The 22,466-nt window shown below is 34.9% G+C and overlaps 1 protein-coding gene across 3 annotated transcripts; it reads right to left on the bottom strand.

Moving 5' to 3' along the window:
* Positions 1-3,381: 3,381 nt before the first annotated feature.
* Positions 3,382-9,480, bottom strand: LOC127858875 (uncharacterized). 3 transcript variants are annotated; one of them, XM_052396212.1, is made up of 5 exons: positions 9,445-9,480; positions 5,098-5,170; positions 4,884-4,929; positions 4,201-4,582; positions 3,382-3,888 (listed from the first exon to the last, which is right to left on the bottom strand). In XM_052396212.1, the coding sequence occupies exons 2-5, from the start codon at positions 5,143-5,145 to the stop codon at positions 3,858-3,860; spliced, it is 507 nt and encodes a 168-aa protein (XP_052252172.1). In that variant the 5' UTR covers positions 5,146-5,170; positions 9,445-9,480; the 3' UTR covers positions 3,382-3,857. The 3 variants fall into 3 exon arrangements, with proteins under 3 accessions (XP_052252172.1, XP_052252173.1, XP_052252175.1); XM_052396213.1 differs by lacking the exon at positions 4,884-4,929; XM_052396215.1 differs by lacking the exon at positions 4,884-4,929 and having other exon boundaries at positions 4,201-4,402; positions 9,445-9,466.
* Positions 9,481-22,466: the final 12,986 nt, after the last annotated feature.

The following is a 22,466-nucleotide window of genomic DNA, read 5'->3' on the forward strand; positions in this document are numbered from 1 at the left end:
GCTTATAACTTTAGCAAATGAGCAGCCAATAAAAAACGCACCTGTTTATCGAAAGTTCGTTGATGGTTTTCAAGTTGTTCGTAGGAACAATCAGTGCTGGGCTAGGCTAAGCAGTGGTGTTGTCATTATGCAAACATTAATGAGGTGTCCTTAGAGCACAAGTGGCCTAACTCGCGGCAGGACAGTGGGTTGACCGAGGAAATGCAAAACCCTTGTACCTTTTCCGCACCTGTAACATCCGAGTACAACAGCGCAACAGTGCGATGAAGGATGTCAAACACCTGGCCTATACTACAAGTCCACAATGCAACAAATCAACTGGTGCGCGCATCAAAAGAGACGCTACTGATTTGAGAAAATGCAGACAAAGATTGCAACATTCTCACCCTACTAAGCTGATCCTACTCTGAGAAACATTGTCAATGGGATAATGGCTGGGTCAGATGGGCACGTGCATGCATTTCATGAGGCTGGGAAAAATATCATAAGAGGTATCATAGGAAAGTCGGCATTTGTTTATAAATTTAAGAGAAAAGGCAGAGCAGCCATAACCCTTGGGAATAGTTCCGTTGTGATGCTATCGATCCTGCCCTACTGTTCCAACGTTTCCTGGAAGTGTCAAAATCTGGAGATCTCTCCCTTGAAGTCGTATTGTCGAATGAACTGCGCCTTCATCGTCCTGCCCACTTTGAAGCCAAGAATATACTTCGTAAAGCACACAAGCCTAAGATCATTCAGGCAATTCGCGATCATGCTGCAAAGTCGTCAAGTGAGGCTATACTGAACTGTATTCCTAAAACAGAGTGCTCCGTGCGTGAGGATGGCTCTTGGGTTTATCGTTTAGCATGGAAAACAGGGCGACACATATAACGCAATAGCCGAGTCTTTTGCAGATTTCACTGTAAGGCATTATGGAAAAAAGGACAGTGGTGTTCGATGGTTACGAAGACGGTCCTTCTATTAGAGACGACACACACTAGAGACGAGGAAAAAACATGAACCCAATTGTGGGTTTCACCAAAAAAACACTATGCTCATGCAACAGGGATGACTTTTGGTCTCGTGACAAAAACAAGGCAGGCATGATTGCTCAAATCAGCACATCTCTGACTAAAATGGGATGTAATGTCGTTGTGCCCCAAGGGAATGCAGACGTTGAAATTGTTAAAGAAACAGCGGAACGATCCCGTGAAAGCACCACAACGTTCATCGGCGAGGATGCAGATTTTCTGATCTACTTCCGCTCTTATGTAAAAACAGCCATAGGAACATAAAGTCTATAATATTAACCTTTGATGATTTGCTCTTTGTTCATGCTAACACAGGCTGAGATTAAACTTTAAGTATTTTCGGCATCCATAAACAGTCAGTCTTATAAAATAATTAAAACCTGTTCCTATCATTATGCCATGTGTCAGTTAATGCCTCTTTCCAAACAAGTTTCAATAAACAGCAAATCTTGGCAGATGATTGATGTTGGATCTGTTTGTTGGCAAGTCCGATGATTCCTTAGAACCACTGTGCCATAATATGTTCACAAAAAAGTGGCTACTGCAGAAACATTCGTCACTCCTTAATGACTACCCCACCCCTCATCACATTTAACGGTATGTCATAGCTAACGCATATACTATCAAATATCAAATCATGGTATGGATAAGAATATCAAATACTATGCAACCCACCGAATGGGGATAGAAACATGAAAACGACCAATTAACGACCGATCATTATCCAAAGCAATGCTGCATCTGAAGAGCTACTAAAAATATTCCATTGTAACTGTCATTTATGATGAAAATCCTCGTGACACAGCTGAAGACGATATGGACTCCTCTGAACTTCTGGATGCGGCCCTTTCCATACTGTAAACTGTGACAATCCAGATATTTCACATTAGGTCTGTACTGAAGACGAGGAGGACGACACCGACAGTTTAACGCTCTGATAGTAGACAGATGAATGTCATAACTTCGATTTGATGATTATGCAACTGCTAAGTGATGTCAACAATTCAATCAAAATGTTCGTTGTCTTCCAAGACTATTGGCGTTTGACATAAAAAAATCATCACACTTGAGTCAAACGTAATAGACTTTTGGCCCTTCTCAATGTGGCGGTGGCTATGTTTGGACGCCATGTTGGACTTCTGTGTAGCAATAAAAACTTTCAATATGTCCGATTATATCTTCAAGTGTTATTTAAACCCCGAAACCTAGGTATAGGCAACAAAATCATCAAATTTGAGTGGATTGTTACACAGTTATGATCGTAAATATGATTTTGCGGTCATCGTGTCGGCAATCTTGAAAAAAAAACTATCCGAAGGTTCGCTTTCGGTAAACAGTTGATATGTTATAAAGTACCTTCTTCCCTAACAAGATCAGTCAAAATACCCTTTGAAGCAAATTGTATGGGTCAAAGCATTTATTGACCTGACCATAACAGTGACATCAAGACAAGGTGACATTTTAACAAATTCAACCCTTATTTAAGACGCAATCTTGGTTCAAATGTAACTGCAGTGTATCAACTGCCCAACCTCACTTAATTTTAAATATTGTCACTCTGAAACAGGAATTTGCATGAACAATGTCATGGACAGAAATGCAAATAATTCCTCAAGGCATTAGACTTCAAATAAATGTTATAATTTTACATTTGCCTGTTGCATGTACACTCTGTTTGTTGATAGAAAAACGCACTAATACGAAGTGATTTTCTTAAAAGGAAAATTATATCAGCATGCGGCTAATGTTTACTATCACACAACAAAAACGATGATTTTCTATGTATGGATACATTAGAAACCACGAACAAGTTAAGACATATGTGCATATTAAAGAGTTTTGTAATGTGCAAACATTAAGAATTGTTTTCCACAACAGTAAAAACACATACTTTCAAACACATATGTAAGATTAAGTCAATTTAATGTATACTTAGGATTTAAGTGACATGTAATGCACACGTAAGTTAATCTAATACTGATTTCGCCCATGAATTGATTGAATGTGAATGTTAACTTCAATGGAACTCTGTACATGTTTACATACCTCGTTCCTTTGATATACATGCACATGTAAAAAAAAAATACACTTGACAGTTTACATTCTGAGATGAAATTACAGTTGTATTTTAAGTGGTTTAAAGTAGTCGCAGTTGTTGTTGTAACAGAGGTTGTAGTTGAAAATAATATGGCACACGGTTGATCACACACATAATTTAATTTGTGCACCAAATGTCAGTTGTTGGGTTTACTCTTTTTATTGTATTACAACAAAAAGTTTCTACAAAGTAGTCTAGTCCCGGTTTCGATTAATCCTTCGATTATCGTTATTTCTTATCTTTGTTTCATATATAACAACCAATAAAGCGAGCTCTGATCATCATATATATTTACGATTGAGTGATGCTTATCTCTTTTTTTGCCACTTAACGGTTTGTTCCTTTCGGAGTTGAGTACTTTACTTTCCATGTTCTTTTACATTTAAATATTTGAAATCGATTTTGAGTGCATTACATGTCTCTTTCATTACATTCAAATAAACAAATACAACATAGCAATAAATGGTGTCACACATTTTACAGAAATATTTGCCGAACGCCACAACAGTCGGTTCCTAGACAATTTAGATTAATTCCTATCGCTGGTGAGCTAGTACTTTTTTGTGTGAATTTAAATAACTTAAAATAACAACTGGCGCTTTTAATGATATAATTTCGAATGGACGTCAACACTGTATATATCATTCAAACGTTTTTAGTGTATGAACATCTGTATGTGTTTTAATGACAATTTTTTTTTTACCGGTCGAACTCACACTTGACCTGATGCTGACACACTTTCCATTCAATCAATACTTATTTTTATCCGGACGTTTTTCTCTGAAAAACCAGTTATCGTATGTTATTACATAGTAAGGTAATGAAATACACATGGGGTTAAATTATATATTTCACAGTTAAGCACTCTCCTGAAAGAACATACATCGATTGTTTTTTGAAATGTTAACAAAATCTTTTTGACAAAAAGTTGATATTATTCCCATCAAGAACAAGACTGGTTTACACGTATATTAACGTTAAATGCTACCGGTGATGGATTCGTAATGAAATGATTTGGTGAGAGCACGAACACATTTTAGGTTTATAAGTATATACAAGTATATTTACAATATAAAAAACAACAGTACTAACGTGAAAGACAGAGCATGCCGCATACGGAAAGCTGTACACGTATTTGTAAAATCCATTGACTCTGGCTTTTGTTGAATATGTATGCTGTCAGACAGAGAGGAATTGAACAATGCTGAGCAGGAATATATGCCAAATCTGTATCTGTCAATATTGAAGATTGTAAGTGTCGCCCCTTCATCAGTTTTGGTTATCTCATATTGGCCTGTAAGTGCAGAGCTGTATAAGTAGCAGTCGTCAAATACTGTACATTCCCCGATAGCGGTCTGAACATTATCTGAATTTAGAAACGTGAATCGCAAACTGCCCTTTGCAATGCATGTTAGAGTTACGTTACTTCCATCTGGAGGCTCCAATGGACCGTCTATTTGTATGGCTGAAACACCTGAATTGTGAACGCGCTTGATAAAATTCAAGAATTATTTCTTAAAACGATTATTACGAACAGAATACGAATATGTTTTTATTTATTTATTTATATGAGTGCCTAAGTTTGCTTTGGGGAAATTAAACAAACAAGGTATCGCTTGTATGTGTATTTTCATTATCATTAGTATACTTATTATAAAAAGAAGTGGTATTAGTAGTAGTATTATCATAATAATAATATTTATTAATTCTCATTCTAATTATAATAATAATAATATAATATAATGAGTATTATTATTATATTTAAAAGTCAGTACCTGCTTCATAAAATATGATCACACACACAATCCACATAAACCAATCCTGTAAATATATATACAAAACAAATGAAAAACATTCATGGTGATTACGTGCCATAGACATGTAGGTTCTATTTTACGAACGAATACTCTGAAAAGCTTAACAAAATTGATCTGGTGTTTAATAAAAAAACGACGCGAGCATGGTGTGTGCGTAAAAAAAATAACATACAGTTATGTCCAGTACAACGTTGGATTTGCCATTTCTTTTCTTGTTCATGGTGGATCTGTCTAGAGATGTATACCTTTAACAAGAAAGTTAAAGCCTATTGAGCATCATACAATTTTAACCTTCGTGATTATACATGAGACGCTTACTAAATCAGCCGCCGATAAAAGCATAACGAATACATATTTATTTAATTTATTTAATAGAATACTGTAATTTGGCTATATGCTTTCTGCCGCAAATTAACTGTCAGTTAATACGTATTGATAATCACATATCATCCACCACCACAAGCTTCCGCAATACATAATTTGTTATTGATAAAATGAAATTAACCTGAAAAAACGACCCTGTATAGTTTATTTTCAAAGCATTTACTGCGCGATATTGATAACGTGGTAAAATTATGTTTAAGATGCTGCGCTATAAAAGGAGAATAACAACGAAATTCTGTGCAATGCAATCTAAATGACATATTTCTTTGTGTGTACATTCTTTTTAAATAAGTCATTTTTCAGTTGCCTCCCTTTACCTGTAAGCGTATGTTAAACGAATGTATATTCGTAGAGGCACATTACTCTTTCAGACACTAATATCAATATGAAATAACAAGGTTGCGCCGCCTAGATATTAAGAATTGCGCTTCAAAAAAATGCGCGCAATGTTATTCGTTCGTTTTTAAAGCTCACTAAAAGAGCTTTTAAAAGCAGTAGACTGAGCGTACATTATATCTTGATATAACACTCCAATCAGGTTGACATCCCGAGCATGGTACAGTCAAGTTACCATTACCGGATCATTACCCATAGCGGATCACTTTGATGTTCAAGACTGCGTATCGCGATAAATAGTTGACATTTTAGATGATACTTTGCACACAGCATCATCAAGGCCTGTTCATTAAAACGCATCGATGAAGTTGTAATCGGAGCTACTCTTTGTCAAACATTTCGGTATATTTTGCTGGCATGTTTATCCGACTTTGTTGACTTCCGTCTCGTTTCCAAATCGAGGTTGAACATTTTTCGCGGCCACATGCTATAACTCTATTGGAAAGTAAGAAGTTTACGCATTAATTTAAAAGCCATTTAGTAGCCTTTCTGTCTTCGAAAGTCTATTTCAGTTTTGATTCGTGTTTAAGATTTTGCAACACCTTAAATGATATGAAGAATTGTGGCAATAACAGATCAAGCAAGATAATATGCGTATTGATAATATATTATATTAAAATATATGCAAATCTGGTTGATTATTACAATAAACGATCTCAATCTTAATGTTTTATTTATGTTCCATGTTCAATATCGATGATTAGATGTGATTCAATTAATATACATGGTTTATAAGATGCCCATATCTTTTCGATCTTTTTAGGATTTTCAACCGATAATTCACTCAAGAACACCAAGTGTGGATACAAGATCACATATAGAAAACAATAAATAACAACAAAAAATGAATATAATTTATAACTGGCAATGTAACTTGGTCATTGTAAACAACACATTTCATGTTTCGACAGTTCAAAAAGCGAATTAGATGCCCCCCTCCCTGCGTGGTTTCAGTCACGTGATCCGTTATGGCTACAACTGATCCGTTAATGCATGAATTCTGCGACGACATTTTGCCTGCGTTTACAAATAAGACTATGTGCTTAATCAGTAAGCAAAGGTAATATTTAATCAAACTGGTGTAAAACAAGTCTCAAAATATTTATTGCTTTTCACCAGAACAACTTAATAACAGTAATGATCCGGTAATGGTAACTTGACTGTAATGTCAACAGAAGCGACAGCGTGTGATAATGAACGCATTATTCTAAAGAAATAAACAGCGACTCCTGTATAAACATCCTCCCTAAATAATTATTGTACCCCGTTTTTTTCTTCAAATTCTGTCCTGGCCCTCCAATACACAAGGAGTTAATTGATCTATTTATAAGACGAACAAATCAAAAAACGTATACAGGTACGGCCAGTGTGCGTGTAAAGTGATATTTTTAATGTATATTTGGATTTATATTTATACAAGATGTATTGGTAGTGTCTGATCACCGCTTTGATTCCAATATGTTATAAACACGCGTAGAAAAAATTAAGAGTTTCGCGCACACAAAATTGAATGATACATTGTAGATGCAATTGTTCTGCTTTCTGTATTTTGAGGAAAAAAATCGAGTAGTGTGTGCCACGTGCAGGATACACGATTGGAGATTGCATACGTAAAAACATTTTTACTAGCCACGGAGATTTTCCAAAATAAATGTGTCAAGTTTTCATTGAATGAAAACAGGTTGTATGGTATGTTTTTATTGTGTAAGTAATCGCTTAATAGTATCTATGAACGAAGAAGATAGACATTAGTGTCCTCAGACGCATAAAGTAAATTTAAAGTTTCGCAAAGTTAAATATAGTGTTAGTGTGTATAAGTCATGTACTATTTAAACTATAATAAACTATGATGTCAACGCATTGTTACGCTTCCTGCCTAATCTTTCTGTTAAACATTTATGCAATTATGACAAACATATATTATGTAGATAACGTGAATCAAAATAACGTCGTATAGTGTATTGCTGTTATGATCTATTTGTTAGGTACATCGAACACATAATAATTGAAAAACGCGTAGATCTATGGGGATCTTATATTCTTCGTAAAACATTGTTATAAAACAACTTCGATTTTATAATAACTTGTTTTATTACTATGCAAATTGAATTGTTTTATATAGTTGCATATTAAATCAATATTTAAATTCTCAGTGCAGATACATTCAACACTTAATCTATAAATGAATACATTATTAGTGAATCAATTTTGCTGCAAACCTCAATAGTAATTACAGGCCACGAACAATAATAGAGAACAATGTAACAAGACGATGTTTTGCCCCTTCTTGTACTCAAGTTCTTTATGTTTATGCAATCGTTTGTGAATGTTAATATGTCTTTTTAAGAAAGAACAATATCATGATTTAAATAGCTCAGAACAGGAATTTGAAACATATGGTTTAAGTATTACACAATCATTTTCCATCTTGAAATAGCTCGAAGACTTTTACTTTGAAGAACATATTAAAAACCTTTCACGTATGACGTAAGCAGCTCTAATACATTGGCGACATAAATTGATATGCATTTTCTTGCTCAATGCTCAATGATTGTTTTAATTTAGTTCAATTACTTTTTTGAGTGTTTGGACTTTTTATTAGGTAGTACAAATTTTGTATTTTAATAAAAAATAAGTCAATCAGATCCCAGTAAAGATGTTGTCAACTTGAGGTCCAGAAAGTTTGTTTCTTATGTTAAATTCATGTGTTTTGGTCATAATGTACACCTTGGTCTTAGCCATCAACATATTGAACTCGTAGATAGGAGGTTCGTACACTTTATATTATACTCGACATTTTTTGTCCAGTTCAACGGCGACACTCAGTTGCATGATACTATTTGATATTTTAACTTAATCAATAACAACAAGTTTATTGCAGATTTTTACCAAACGTACGCATATCGGCGACATTTCACATCCTGATGTAGATGCGGCTGAGATATAAAATTACTAAAATCATCTGTGATGCAATCACTCATTGCCCCGGGTGAAATAACATTTCCATTTGAGTCTTTGACAGACACGACATACAGACGACCGCTGCCATTTTTTTTACAATAACCAATCTAGTAACGCAAAGACAGTCTATGTCGTAAAATACGTAGGCTAAATTACAATCTCCATGTAGAGTTATCGTACCTTGCTCTAACATACAATCTCTGCCATCACAAGAAAATCCGATTTGGTACGATTTTATTTTTTGATTCATTATTATTTAATGAAAAGTTGTATCATTTTACTTTATATTTTTATAATCGTGTATAAGAGGTTCATAAATAATAAGAATAATTACCTAAAGTTAAAAAAAAGTGAAAATAACAACGGGACAATTATTGTACCACGTGACTAGGCTATCATCACACGGTTGGTTATGAAGGCAGGGATTGGAGCCAGCAATGCTTGTTCCAGTCAAATCTCTGCGCAGAGGTTTGCTATTAAACTTAATCATTTAATAAATAGGTGTGCAGCAAAATTGTTGCTGCGGGAGAAAAATATAAATAAACATTTTTTTATTTCGTTTTAAGATTTTTAGGTGCGGCAAATCCGACGAACATTTAATCAATTTTGTTGTGGCCTTATACAACATTAAATAATATATTTTGGGTATTTATTACATAAATACAATGTATATATAGTATAAGTGTAATGTAATTTAAATGTAAACCTATGAGTATTTTTGCCGCAATTTTTACTGATGGAAAACAAATGTAAAACAAAACTCACAAAATAATATTACCTGCATAGTTTATTCCGTTCAGGCTAGTAGTGATACACTGTTCTAAAAATAGGTACGGAAAATCCATTGGAGTTTTGATAGGCTTTTTGTGTGACTAAGGCTAACAATAAAAGCATTTGTTTCAATTGAAACAATTTAATTTCGGACATTCGGGAATTTTAACACTATTGAGAGAAAACTTTGCATATTATTCTTCATCAAACAATAACTATAATATGATGGAAAAATGCATTTTAAAACGGAACACACCTTTTTAAATGAAAGTGAAAATAGCTCAACACTCTGGATTTTGTGGTCACTTTGTATTATTGTTTGCTCATCGAGAAAATGTTTTTGCAGTCGATAACGGTAACTTATATAAAACCTACTAGTCTACTGCTTTTGTTAACAGTTGGGATTACCCATGCATGCGCACTGACTACTTGGCAAATTACTGGGTCAAGTTTAATAAAGTAGAATTATACACACACGTGTAATGCGATACACCGATGCGAGGTTTTGAAACTACATGAAAATACCTTAATAAACAGTCCACGTTTGTCTGACATCACAAACTGTACCGATATTAAGTTATGCCGTGTTAAATGTTCTGCATTTTAAACAATATTAATATTATAATAAATGGTGACCTGAAAAAATTCCACCCATAAGTATATGTTTAAAAGCTATTAACTAGCATTGCATATTTTGTAGAAAGACTTAACTTCTGTAAATTGAAAAAAATACAAACAAAGCAAACTATGAATCTTAACCAGAACGTTAAGGATAAAAACCATTATACTGTGGAAGCTAGAGCATGCTGTTAGTTTTGCTCGATTGGTCATTGTCGGCTCGGGTACTACTTAAAGTATACATTAATGTTATCCTTACTTTAGTAAGGTGAAATTAAACAAGAGCTGTCACCATAGGATGAATAATGCCCCCTACAAACGCTTGATAGAAGTTATGAGCTTTTTTCGAAACCTAAACGCAGATTTCGAAACCTAAACGCGGACCCTAAGTTCAAGGTCAATGTCATAGGGGTCAAAATTTGTGTGCGTATGGAAAGGCCTTGTTCATATACACATGCATGCCAAATATAAAATTGCTATCTGAAGCGACATAGAAGTTATGAGCATTTTTCGAAACCTAAACGCAAAGTGTGACGGACAGACTGACGGACAGTCCGATTACTATATGCCCTCCTTCGGGGGCATACAAAAGGTTGGATAGTGTGACGTACTTAAGGGGGAATCCGAGATTTGTGACAGTTTGTGACAGGGGGGGGGGGTTAAAATGGTCAGAAATAATTTGACGTACTTTATGGACGGCGCCTGAAGTCTGTATTATGAAATCAAAATGCAACACTTTATTTGTTGAAGCGTTAATCCATACAAATGTTTGCTCATAGATGAAGTAATCCCGTTTTACCAAACGAAACTGCTAAGATATGCTAATTCATTATACCTGCAAGATTTATCAAAATAATGTGTAAATGAAAGTCTATATACTTCATTCTTTAAACTGTGTAAACATGACCTAGTTTACCATGTCTGTCGCGGTAATCTTCTGGGGCGTAGAATTATTCGGTTATCGCGGCAAGACGAGCAATCAGTTCTTCAATGCTCTACAACAATCAAAGCGCTGAACGATAGTCGTCGGTATAAAAATACACCCTTAATTAAAAAAAAAAAATTGAAGAGCTAACATTAAGTAATTAAGATTAAAAACGGTTTCAATTTAGCATATGATAATCAAATAGGCATATGATAATACGTTCAGATCTTCATGTACCGTAAACAAAGTAAAACCACAAAACAGGCACAAGAGAAAAATATTAATCTTTTAAAAGATGTGTTCCTTTGTGTTGGTTAATTTTAATCAGTTATATCAATTATGTTGTGCAGTCCTTCGCTGCGTCATACCCACATCAATTACCGAGTATTGTGCCGGTTTTGGAGACTTATTTTTCATTCGCAGATACTTGTTTGATACTTTTTGTATATGCATCTGTAAAATAAAAACATGTGAATTATATTTGGGCAGGGAATTTAAACGTATCACATAACCGGCGAAACACAAATCTTTAATGTATATTTCAAATATTTATACGCGCGTTCCGTTAAGATCTGGTTGAGAGGATTTTCTGCTAACTGCTTTTCACGCGATTATTTATCCTGTCGTTATTCATCGGTATAATATTAAATATACTTGTCAAGACTATAAAAGTATTATTGTTAAATCAATAAAAGTGGTATATATCATTATTGTTAAAAACATTATAAAATATATATTCTTACATTTCAGGTGTGCATAATTATTATTGTATACGCCACATATTGTCGTTTTAAATACATGTTTTTAATGGTAAAATTCTATTTTCGCATTAGTAAGTGAATATGTCCAGACATGCTGGCCGTTCACTGACCTTTATAAGGTGCGACATGGAAGGTTATACATTAGAAGAGAGGTCACGATTGCGCAACTGGAACGACGGCTTATGCACAACTCAATACAATGATTACATGTAAATTATGAACACAATATACGATGAATTTTTGAAAACGCAAAGCAATACACTATTATGCAATGTTAATTAATGTTGAATATCTTTAATTATGTTTAATTTCAATGTAAATGCAATAATGGTGATATGAATTTTAATTTTTGCGTTCATCACTTTATTCTGCACTTAATATGAGTTTCACGATTACATGCACACGGTTTAAGAATCGAAAGTCTTTAACATTGACCGTTTGAGGGCGTTGACCCAAAATAAAACGTTCTGATATATGTCACCGTGTTGGGTTATTATATATTAGCGTTAGGTTGCTAACAATCCCCAAAACGTGAAAACCGAGGTGGTAACAAAAAACAACCCTGTAAAGAAGCGAATACATTATAAATATAACGTTCTCGTCAAATAGCTTATCACATCCTCGTGTACAAATGCGCCTTTTGACACTTCCATGTCGAAAAGACACATTTGATTTGTTAATTCATTTAATTTGATTGCTAAACTGTTAAAATCAACTCAGGACTGGTAAATATGATGCACGAGTAATTTGTGAGTATTAGTAAACGTGAAGCATTGGGAGTTGTATTAGTTTCTTATTGTAATCTACTAAATAACTTAAAAGTTACTACTACATGTTTAGCTTTACGATAAGTATGGCTAAATTAAATACCGTTACCATAAAAAAGAATGGTAATTAATTAAATATTAAATATAAATCTAAATTTAAATCTACAATACATTGTATAAATGTATGTCCGGTGACTCATTTTCCTCCTCCGATCAATGTCGTCCTCGACATTTCTTGTAAAAATATTAAAAACAATATTAAAGTTTTACACCACTCAACGTTTTTTGTTTGTTTATATTTGAGTCAATACATAGGTGTATTGAATATTAATGGAGTCACGTTTATTAACAAAACATATCAATTAGCGTCAAAAAATGTGTACAATAGATGTACCATAAACAAGGAAAATACACAGTACATACATTTTAATAATGCTAAAAACAGTTGCTCTATAGCTAAATAAAATCACAAGGCAAAAAGAAGGCCTATCTTACAAAAAGTCGGAAACCTGCCACGGTGGCGGTTTTCGTGAACGATTTGAGCACACCAATTTTGCCATGTCCTCACCTGTGCGATTGTTTATATACATCCGATATTACAGATTCTGCTGATGAAATGCATTTCATGAAATATTCAGAAGAGATTTCATTTGTTATAGGTAGGTTTTTCAATGATAACAAATTGTTTCGGTGTAGCGTTTTGATTACCCAGGATTTGTCTTATTTTTGCACCTTAAAACAGGTATAAGGCTGTCATTTTGATAAATTATCCGATGCACATGTTCGCTTCAGATATCAGAAAGCTTATGTTTTCCTTTCAATCACAAATTTCAAATCAGAAATGAGGACTGTGTCTCCTTAACCAATTTTCATTTCCCGCACTAACGGTTGTAGTAATATTTGGCTTTGTCGCCACCGCGTAAATCTTCTTTGTAAGAAACGTTATATGATAAGTGATGTTTATTTAGATAATGCCTCTACGCCACGCCCAGCGTAGCAACGGTCCGCCCCAAGTTTTATATTACTGCATGTTGACCTCTGATCTTTGTAAGGTAGTTGCTAGCCATTGATTGCTTCTATCGTTCTGTTATAATAAAGTAGCCACTGAAATTATATGTGTTACACTTCGTTTGTTTACCCGAACGAAACAATTCCTTCCGGTTTGTTTTAATCTGCCGCGTATAGTCTGTTAGACAAGAGCCACTTACAGATTGCCTCTTCAGGTCTAAAACTAAAGGCTTGACGTGGCATTCTACCAAACATGAGCATACACGGGAGAAAGCTCGTGGATTCGTGCGCTGTACAATTATACGCATGCATTAAGGAAGGAATGACTGATTGACAGTCACTCTTTATTTGATTGGGCAGCGTTCCAAGCATTAGAAGAAGGGTTCGGCTGAAGCCTTCACATTGACCATTACCCTGCGGGTGGTAAGGTGTTGTGTGTGACCGCCGGATGCCTGCAATTTTACAGAGTCGATGTACGACCGTAAAAAAGAAATTTTGACCGCGATCACTGTGCACCATTTTTTGGGGAATACATAAATCACAAAATAGTTATGAAAAGTGCATTTGCCGTGCTTCGGGCGGTTCGGAATTTCGTCGGGATTGCCTGTGCGTACCGAGCAAAATGGTTGGCAAAACCAAAATGTTTTCAAATCATCCATTCTTAGGAAAGATCATCAATAACATCATTTCCATTGGGGAAGACGAGCAAATGCTTACTAAACCTGTTGCTCGTTGCGGTACAGTGTTTCGCCGGAAGTAAGTATGAAATCCCTTCGCTCACTGTGTGACATCTTCGACAATTCCTAGCCAATAAAATCGATTTCAAATGAGACTCAATGATCGGTCACGACCTTATGTCCAAGGTCATCATGTAAGGCCTTGAGCATTGTAAATTGTGCTGACGCAAGTTGATTTTTAACATCACAATTTACTACACATGATCGGTAAAGAATACCATCATGCAGTTTTAGTTTATGGAATATGTTGACGAACTTCTGAACCTCTGGGTCTATGGATCGTTTCTGAGCTGGATTAGGTTCAAATACCAAAGCCACAAACTGCCGCAATTTTGATAGAACTGGGTCAGATTTTTGTCCATTTACCAATTCGTCAGTCGTAATGACTGCAATTTGAAAATTATCAAATGCAATGTCATGCTGTATGAGTTCCGGCTGGGTCTCGGCATGGATTGTGAAAACAACCTCAACAAAATCCTGGTCAACAGAAAGCTGCTCTGATTTGGTTTCAGTGTGAACTGTCAAGACGACCTGAAACACATCTTGTTCTACATACTGATGTGCTTGATTTGTATTTGTCTGCCTGCTAACAAATTCTGCTCAACGTCTTATCGTACAGAACATTGTTCAGGATGGATGTATGTAAACATGTATTAAGTCGTGATAGGGCGTTGGCTTTGGTATTTAATGTTCCAGACCTATACTGAATCTTAAAGTTGTAGTTTTCCAGCGCAGCTACCCAACACTGTCCACAGGCGTCCAGTTTTGCAGTGGGTTATTGTTTGTAAAGACATCGAACGGGATATCATACAAGTAATCGTGGAATTTCTCAGTGACCTCCCATTAAAAGCTTAAAATTCAAGTTTACCTGAATTGTTACTCCGCTCGCATTTCCACAGACTAAATCTCGCGAATGCAGCTACCCTGTAAACCCAATCCTGGTTTAAGTACAAAACTGCGGAGGTATCAGTGACACTGTGTGCACCTTAAAAAGTTTGGTGTAGTCAGCATACGCTAACCCCATTGGCTTGCTCAACTTCGCGATAAGAATGTTAAATGCACGTAACTGTGGTTCTCCCCACATAAACTTGGACGTGACTATTTCCTTGGACTTTGATCAAGAACTGCCAATAAGAAGGTTGTTTATTGTGCGTGCAACCTGTGCAAAATGTTCAACGAATTTATTTCCGGTAGTTACCAGCAAAGTTCAACAAGTTCCGAACTTCTATTACTGATTTAGGAACAGGCCACCTTAATTACTTCTGTTTGGGCGGAATCAGTTTTGATACCATCTTTGGACACAATCTGACCTAGCCAGCTTATCTTTTCTAAGAAAAACTCATGGTATGAACCGTTAAACGCTAAAACACAGATTCCAGTCTTTGAATAAGTTCAAAACGTGTGATAAAACAAAATAATGTCATCGAAATAGATGAGGCACTCTTTGATGTTAAAGTCACCAATGCAACGTTCCATGAACCTTTGAAAGGTTTTTGGTAAAAACCCAAGTTACCCACTTGAAAAGCCGCATTCGACCATCTCCACCTGTCAGTATCCGAGTTTCACGTCAAGTTTTCGGACATATTTAGACCCGGAAAGCAGGAGGAGAGTGTCGTCAATTCTAGGTATTGGATATGCATATTTATTCGTTCGTGAGTTTAACTTTCTATAGTCAATAGAAAAGCGTCCTTTTTACGCACAATTACTCCATTGGACGAAAAAGATTTCTGAGAATGCTAGATGGCACCCATTGACATTTCATTTAAATGTTACCGAACTTCATCAATAAGGCCTGGGGGTACCCGTTGATATGGCTATTTGAATATCTCTAGATTATCCATTTTTTTAATGTTTTACCAGATTGGTCTTGCCTATATCATGTGGTCCCAGCGAAAACATGTTTCGTCACTTCCAAAAGAAGTTCTCTTAAATGACCGTTTTACCAGGAGGATCTAGATGATCAAGATTTACTTTTATATTTTGAAGAAATGTTTGCTTTAACTGATTTTCATTATTATCGAATGGAAGTGGATTTTCTGTTGTCTAAGAGATTTCGTGCGTCCATGATCTTTATGCTGCAACGTCATACAATTCAGAGACAACCGAGTTTGGAGGTAGGCTAATTGTTTTTCGCCGACATATTAAAATGCGGCGGAAACCCTAACAGTTTTATCGGGGGTATTTTAATGTACTACACTAGGGCATATTTAAAGTCTTATCGGTTTGAGCGGTGACTGTTCTGTGACAGCGCTATTACAGTCATAGGTTTTTCTTATTATACCTGAAACAGTAACAGTTGCGAAAGGTTGGATACTAACCGATTTTCCGGTATTTTTGACCGTACCAACAGATTCCTGTGTTGATATTGTCATAAGAGCGGTTTTCCACTTTTCCGGCAAATTAGATTTGTCAACACCTGACATATCGTATAACATTCGTCCCTATGATGACAGTTACGTCTTTATTGAAATCAGTATTCCGTACTACAAGAACATGAACCGGGAATGATTCATTTGTTCGTTTTGGATCCCGTATAAAGACTTCGCTGCAACCTATGTAAGAAATCTCATTATTATCTGCCGCTTTAACGGAAACATTTAGCTCTTCTATGTTATGTTACACTTGGTGCAGTACTAACTCTTTAAAGAATGCTTGCCTGACCGTTGTGGCCATAGCTCCACTGTCAATTAGAGCCATAGTATGCACACTTTTAAATTCAATCTCACACGCATTTGCATGGCCGACTAATCTATCAAATAAGGATGGTATTAGTTTGGGGTCTTTAATACTGTTGTGACACATTTGACCCTTAATGGTTACACTTTCTAGTTAAAAGGTTGCTGGTTGTTAGCGTCGGGTTGTGATCTATCTTCTTCAATTCTGTTAACTTGGTAATAGCCTCTTCCGCGGTTTCTATACCCCCCTCTCACTCCCCCACCCCCCTACCCCCCACCCCCCGATTTTTTTTTAAACATCATCTAATAAATTACCACACCCCACATAATACCCCCCTCTCAACCCCCGTACCCTCCCACCAAAAATGTTTTTTTTCCTTTTTTTATTTTTGAAAAATCGTCAAATAAATTATTGAATATGAACAATTTCCCCATGATGGCTAACGTTATACTGTCAAGCACTCGAATAGTCGAGCGCGCTGTCCTCTGACAGCTCTTGTTTATTGTATGCTTACCTTTATGGAGCCAATCCATATATGATTTGTTTTGTCATAATTGATTTTAATCCAGAACATAGGGTAAAGTTATTAAAAAGATCAAGGGTAGCATTTAGGGAAATATTTGTGCCATTTTCTATGATTTTCTATTCTCTTTGACTTGCTTTGCACGTATCTAGTAATATTGAATCTCCAGAAACATAATAGAACGAAATGTTGTGCTACCGTCAATGTGTCTTTTGTCAAATGTACTTGACCAACTGCATATACAATACAGGACAAAACATACAGTGACAAAACTGTTGAAGCGTAAGATAAGATAAAACGCAATTCATTGGAGCATGTGTTAATATGTTTATCTTGTGTGCGTAACCAGTGTATATCTGGTTCGATTTAAACCAGATAGTTTGATGAAGGGCATTATATTCTTAATATATAAATTTGTATTTATATTGTAATCCAATTTGAATTGCGGTGCTTTTATTCATTGTAATTTATTTTTTACTTACTCGGGGCTGATCGTGTGGTATGAGCGTTATTAAACCATATCAAAACCCCATATGCTTTGCATGAACCGTTCAGAGCGGCGATCTCAGTTTTATTCATATGTGTGTGCGGGTGCGTGTGAGTGTGTGTGTGAACTAAGACTATAGCATTCGTTCGATTGACACGGAAATAACTATCTGAATAGTAAACAAAGTTATTGTACTGTAATACAATGGCTAACGGTGGATTAAAATAAAATCTTCGAGATGTTACAAAGAGGACGACACTGAATTTGTCAGAAGAAGATAGGTTACGCCGCAGGATACAGAAATAAAAACAGCAGAGAAAGATAGAAGAGGAGTAAACTACAATCCAACAGAAAAGGAATGAATTTATACAACTTCTAAGAGCAGCGTCATCCATACACATCGATGCGGAAACAGACAATGTTAGATTGAGAGACGGAACAGATGAAGGATTCAATATTTCAGCTGAAACCAGTAAACTAAAAGACGAACTGGGCCAGCTACAAGATGAACATCTGTGCCTTGAAGAAAGAGAGGTTACCTCGGTTACTACGAAAGGGCGTCTAACAAAAGTGAAGTCTCGCACAGACGAACTAACTCGTAGAGAAGATAGAAGTGGTAAATTATTATATGATGTTTAAAAAAAATATTTAAAAAAATTGGGGGGTAGGGGGGTTGGGGGTGAGAGGAGTGTGGGGGGGGGAGAGGGGGCGTATAATGTGGGGTGTGGTAATTTATTAGATGATGTTTAAAAAAAACATTTTTTTTGGGGGGGTGAGGTGGGGGCAAGGGATTCTGGTAGGGGCGTCGGGTATTGTTTGGGTGGAATCCATTGTGGTATTCAGGTAAGTGTTGTTTTGTCAAAGTTATAATAAAATGTGATCATAAGTAAAGAAGTTATGTCAATTTAAGCAAAATGTTCAATTATTTAAGTGTATAAAGGGGCCATAATTATGTCAAAAAATGCTTGATACAGTGGTCTGCTCTTGTTTATAGGTTGGGGTAATGTTGGTAAACAAGTATGCAACATATAAAAGCAATATGTCAAAGGATATAGGAAATATTTGGGGTATTACGCGAACTTTAACATAGATTTATCAATAATATGCATATTCTAAGTATAAAAGGGGCAATAATTATGACAAAATGCTTGATAGAGTTGTCTGCTCTTGATTATAAGTTGGGGGTGATGTTGGTAAACAAGTATGCAAATATAAAAGAAATATGTCAAGGGACAATGAAAATAAACGGGGTAGTACGAAAACTTTAACATTTGCTGCATATTCTAAGTGGAAAAGACGCCATAATTATGTCAAAATGCTTGATAGAGTTGTTTGCTCTTGTTTATAGGTTGGGGTCATGTTGGTAAACATGAATGTTTAACATTTGCACGCAGACGCTAACGCTCATGCTAACGCAGACGCCGGGGTGAGTAGGATAGCTCCACTATATATATATTGCATATATTATAGTCGAGCTAATAAAAACTAAAATATAAACTAGTCTGGGGCACAACAAACTTTGAAGTTTTAGGAATATTATTTTATGTTGATTTAAAAAAAAAAAGATAAAAATAAAATTCTCAAGAAAACTTGAAAAGCTGCACAATATCATACATTTTTGGAAAAGCAGAACTGTATAGGCCCTAGGAAAGATAACTGTCGTTAAATTACTATTACTTCTTTTTACACACCTGTGTATAGCTCTTCCAAGTCCAGGAGAAAAAGTTTTAAAACAAATATAAAGCCTATTTTCGAATTTGGTATAGGATGGACCAAAAAAACTAAAACAAACTATTGCTATTAAATCATATGATGATGGAGGAGTTGCCATGACTAAAATATACGCTTTAAAAAAAACTATGAAACTGATGTGGTTAAGGAAAATTGTATCAAGTAATGGAAAATGTTTCCAACTAATATATTCTATGTTTGATGTGAAGAAAATGTTTTATTAAGAAAAAAAATACATAGAACAAATTATGGTAAGTTTAAACAAAAGCACCGCCTAGCGGGTGTAGACCGCTCATCTATATGTCAAAGTATGAATCAAATCCGATCATAAATAAAGAAGTTATGACCATTTTAGCAAAATTGTGTGGGTGTGGTCATTTATTACATTATCTTTCAAAAAAGAAACAAAAAACAAAAAACATGTTGTTTTTGGAGGGGGGTGGAGGGGGGATTCCTGGGTGTGATGGTTAGACAGTCTTTCAAAATTAAAATAATAAAAAAAAATATTTTTTTAAACCATGCTAAAAAAATGTATGGGGGAGATCGGGGGGTGGAGAGGGGGTATAGTGTGGGGTGTGGTCATTTATTAGATGGTCTTTTAAAAATAAGAAGAAAATGGAAAAAAAATGGGGGGGGGGGGGGGTTCTGAGGTGGAGCGTGGGGAAGTTTGGGTGGAGTCTATTGTAGTATGTCAGGTAAGTGTTATTTTGTCAAAGTATGAATCAAATCTGATCATAAATAAAGAAGTTAAGGCAATTTTAGCAAAATTTAATACTTTGACCTTGACAGTTGAGGTCATTCAAAGGTCAAATTCAACTTGGCAGGTACAGTACCCTCATAATAGTAAGAAAGTATTTGAAGTTTGAAAGCAATAGCCTTGATTCTTTAGAAATAAAGTGGTTCTAAACACAAAATTTAACCAAATATTCAAAGTTACTAAGTCAAAAAAAGGGCCATAACTCTGTCAAAATGCCAGTCATAGTTACATAACTTTGCCTGCATAGCCCCCTGATGATAGTTAGTAAGTGTTGCAAGTATAAAAGCAATAGCTTTGATACTTAAGTAATAAAGAGGACCTAAACACACAACTTAACCAAATTTTCAAATTTCTAAGTATAAATAGGGCATTTAATTCTGTCAAAATGCCAGCAAGAGTTATCTAACTTTGCCTGCATAGTCCCCTCATGATAGTTAGTAAGCGTACCAAGTTTGAATGCAATAGCTTTGATACTTTATGAGAAAAGTGGACCTAAACACAAAACTTAACCGGACGCGGACGCTCAGGTGATGACAATAGCTAATTTTTTTTTTCAAAAAATAGATGAGCTAAAAATAGTTTTTGGAGAGATGTCCTTACATGTTACATGGCGTATATTAATAAACAAAATGTCAGTAAATGGGAAGATATCCTTGATATGCTTTTATTTGATAACCAAAATTTCACGATAGGTATGAATATTTTATATAATGAAAATATGTATGACAGGGAAATAAGATATGTTAGAGATATATTGTGCACTTCTGGAGAATTTATTAAACAATCTGTATCAGAAAATCTCATGGGTTTTAAAACTACATGTAACTTCCTATTTTATGAAGGTTTAATCAGAACTGTGAAGGCATTTATCAAATTATCAGGACTTCCATTTATAAAAAAGCCAAATATGTAATGTGTATTTAAATCATTTTACTTGAATAACATAGTATTTGGGAATAATCAAAACAAACTTGTTTATACTTGTTTTGCAATAATACATACATGTATATACCCACTTGCCATTCTAAATGGTATACACTTTTTAATAACGTTGAATGGACAAAAGTGCATGCTCTTGGTTTTATTATATTTAGAGACACATACACTCGGTGGTTCCAGACAAGAATTGTTCACCACAGAATCTTCGGAACGAAATCTTTGTTATTCAAAATGAACATTGTTCATGACAATTTATGTTCCATCTGTGATGAAAATGAAGAAACCCTATTACATATATTCTGGGACGGCATTTTTTACAAAGGGAATTTTAAGTTATGTTGTAGAATTTTTAAGATCACATTATGTGCAAAAATGTACTGAGATTTCCTGTAAAACAATGTTATTTGGGTGTACAGGTATTAACATGATTGATATTAATATTCTTATTCTAGACAATAAAAAGTATATATTTGTATGCAAGAGAAAGGGTCTATTTCTTTCAATAAGGGGGCTGAACAATTATATTTGCGAAGCATGGGAAATTCAATCTTATACAAAATATCAAGAAAAGGAACTATTAAACTGGTTAATTGTTAAACTTAGTGCAGATCAATAGAATAATCTTATTTTTCATTGTGTTGTTTGCTTAAATATTTAATACCATGGTCGTTTGATTAATGTTTATAATTGTCTAAAGTCCAAACGTTTGATTGAAGGTTATAATTTTCTGAAAAGTCTTAACATTTTTCTCTTTTTTTTGTATAAAAACATGGCATTTGTGTATATGTCTGTATGTGTGCACTATATGATTGTGACTGTATAAGGGAATGCATGGATTTTATTTACCTCTATTATAATTAATTGTTAAAAGAAATCTTATTATATACTAACAAATTAACATGTAAACTAACGATACAATTTGTAATGTATACTGGTAATGCATCGAAATTAAAAATAATACAGCTAAAACAAAAGTGTTAATTTTCGAAAAAGGAACAGATAACACAAACATCAATATCTTTCTGTATGGCGAAACACTAGAGGTCGTTTCTTCCATTAAATATCTGGGGGTATACTTATTTAATCAAAGCGCTGAAGGC

This window comes from Dreissena polymorpha, chromosome 14, assembly GCF_020536995.1.
Source record: "Dreissena polymorpha isolate Duluth1 chromosome 14, UMN_Dpol_1.0, whole genome shotgun sequence".
Taxonomy (NCBI): Eukaryota; Metazoa; Mollusca; class Bivalvia; order Myida; family Dreissenidae; genus Dreissena; species Dreissena polymorpha.

Bases quoted from the DNA above. Each gene is read 5' to 3' on its own strand.
- LOC127858875 (XM_052396212.1), bottom strand. From the start codon at position 5,145: ATGAACAAGAAAAGAAATGGCAAATCCAACGTTGTACTGGACATAACT. The intron at 4,583-4,883 runs GTACTGACTTTT...TTCACAATTCAG, and splicing joins GATCATATTTTATGAAGCAG to GTGTTTCAGCCATACAAATA. The intron at 3,889-4,200 runs GTTAGTACTGTT...CTGGTTTTTCAG, and splicing joins CGGCATGCTCTGTCTTTCAC to AGAAAAACGTCCGGATAAAA.